Source organism: Chaetura pelagica, unplaced genomic scaffold, assembly GCF_000747805.2.
Source record: "Chaetura pelagica isolate M959 unplaced genomic scaffold, ChaPel_1.0 scaffold104, whole genome shotgun sequence".
Lineage (NCBI taxonomy): Eukaryota > Metazoa > Chordata > Aves > Apodiformes > Apodidae > Chaetura > Chaetura pelagica.
This window is the reverse complement of record NW_009953786.1, coordinates 8,904,642-8,906,487: the sequence shown is the minus strand read 5'-3', so window position 1 is coordinate 8,906,487 and position 1,846 is coordinate 8,904,642. Positions and strand designations below refer to the sequence as shown.

At 45.3% G+C, this 1,846-nt stretch overlaps 1 protein-coding gene across 1 annotated transcript in view; it reads right to left on the bottom strand.

Moving 5' to 3' along the window:
- Positions 1 to 1,846, bottom strand: part of EDN1 (endothelin 1) — a 21,729-nt gene that overhangs the window by 4,591 nt on the left and 15,292 nt on the right. Inside the window, exon 2 of the mRNA XM_010000988.1 lies at positions 22 to 56. Coding sequence (XP_009999290.1) covers positions 22 to 56 — 35 coding nt within the window. The remainder of the gene's footprint in view (positions 1 to 21; positions 57 to 1,846) is intronic.

The window sequence follows — 1,846 nt, the reverse complement described above, 5'->3', positions numbered from 1 at the left end:
ATTCTCGGTGCGTCTCGGCAGGGTCTGTGAGGGGTCTGGGAAGGGTCTGGAGGGGTCTGGGAAGGGTCTGGGGGGGTTGTTCATCACAGTGATAGCGGGTGGCCGGGCAGGGCGGTGGCAGGAGCGTGGGCACAGCGCAGGGGGGTGAGACACTGGGACAGGTTTGCCCCAGGGAAGCTGTGGGTGCCCCATCCCTGGAAGTGTTCAAGGCCGGGTTGGATGGGGCTCTGAGCAGCCTGGTCTCCTGTGAGGTGTCTCTGCCCATGCAAGGGGCATCGGGATTAGATATCTTGAAGGTCCTTTCCAGCCCAAACTGTGCCATGGATGGTTCAGAAGGAGGGAAGACCCGTGCCCAGCCCCTGCCTCTGGCTCCCTGTGCTCACTCCGGCAAGGTCAGGGCGGGTGTTTCTCCAGCCTGGAGCTGTCAGTGCAAGCCGGGCACTTGAGAGGTGGCTCTGGCACTGCCGTCGTAAAGTGCAGCATCCACTGAGCTCCTAACTGAGGAAGCCGGCCTCTGGATGGAAAATCAAATGAACTCAAAATGCCTGTAACCCAGCGTGGAGCCGTCGCGCTGCAACGCGTGCCAATTTCACCTATGATAAATAGATAAGGCTCTCTTGGTATTTGTGGTATTTCCGTGCACTGTGCTGTAATAATAGGAATGACCTTGGGTATCACAAAGACCAAGGCTCTTAACTGCAAGTTGCATTGTGGTCTCTCAGGTGAAGGGATGTTGGGTTTTTTTTAAGTATGACATTATGCAGTGCCACTGTATCATAGCTGTGCCGAGTCAGAAGGAAGGTCCTTTAGATGGTATCCCTTCTCACAGTGTTTGTTAGCAGGTGGTGTGAAAAAAGACTGCAAGAAAGGAATGCAAGTGGAGACTAATCCTTTCCTTGCTATAACCTCTTTGCTTCTAACAGGATGAAGTTCAGGGGCTTTCCAAGCAAGCATTTAGACCATTATGCTGAATAAGCACCAGTGGCCTGAGATGCTCATACGTTTCTATAAAAGGTTCTCTAAAAAAACGCCCTACAAAACATCTGTGAGTGGAGAAAACTGGGTCATACAATTATTATTTTTTTTTACACCTTTCCAGCGTGGGAGTTTATTTTTCAGAGCAGGGGTTGTATCTTCTGTATGATGTCTTGTGTATGTAGGGCAGCACTTACCGGAATATCAATGTATTGTGCCTGTGTATGTGAATTACTGGAGTTATGATAAGAATCTACCAGCAGAGGTCACCTCGCTATGTAGAAAAAGTAATTGTAGCCCACTGAGCTAAGAGACTTTATCAGCCAGAAGTTGGGAAATAGATTAGATTGCTGGTTTGTTGTTTTTGTTTGTTTGTTGGGGTTTTTTTTCGCTTCATGTTTGTTTTGTTTTTTTTAAAAAAAGAAAAAGAAAAAATACAAAGCAGTTGTGTGTGTTGAAAGATACCTATCGTTTCTGTATAGAATACAAACATGCATAGCCTTTCCAGGCCAGTGACTTAAAGACCATATTTCATTCCAGCACTTACTTAAAAGAGATTTTTTTTTATTTTTTTTTTTCTGAAGTGCCTTTTTCTAAAATGTGCACTTGCAGCCAAAATGACTCATATCAGTGTGAGATATTTTTGTCTTTCTCCAAATGCCTTGCTAGAAAGTATTCTGTTAGCTGGCAAAAATGGCATGCATGTTTCCTTTGGGTAACAAATCACAAACATATTGCAGGGATCTCTGAAGGTGCTGGTGTTTGTTTTTTTTTGCAAAAAAAACCCCAAAACATCTTCAGCAATTTTTGGTAAGGATTCATAAATATTGTTGTTGTCAGAGATCCATATCCTCTGATTCAGCGATTTCTG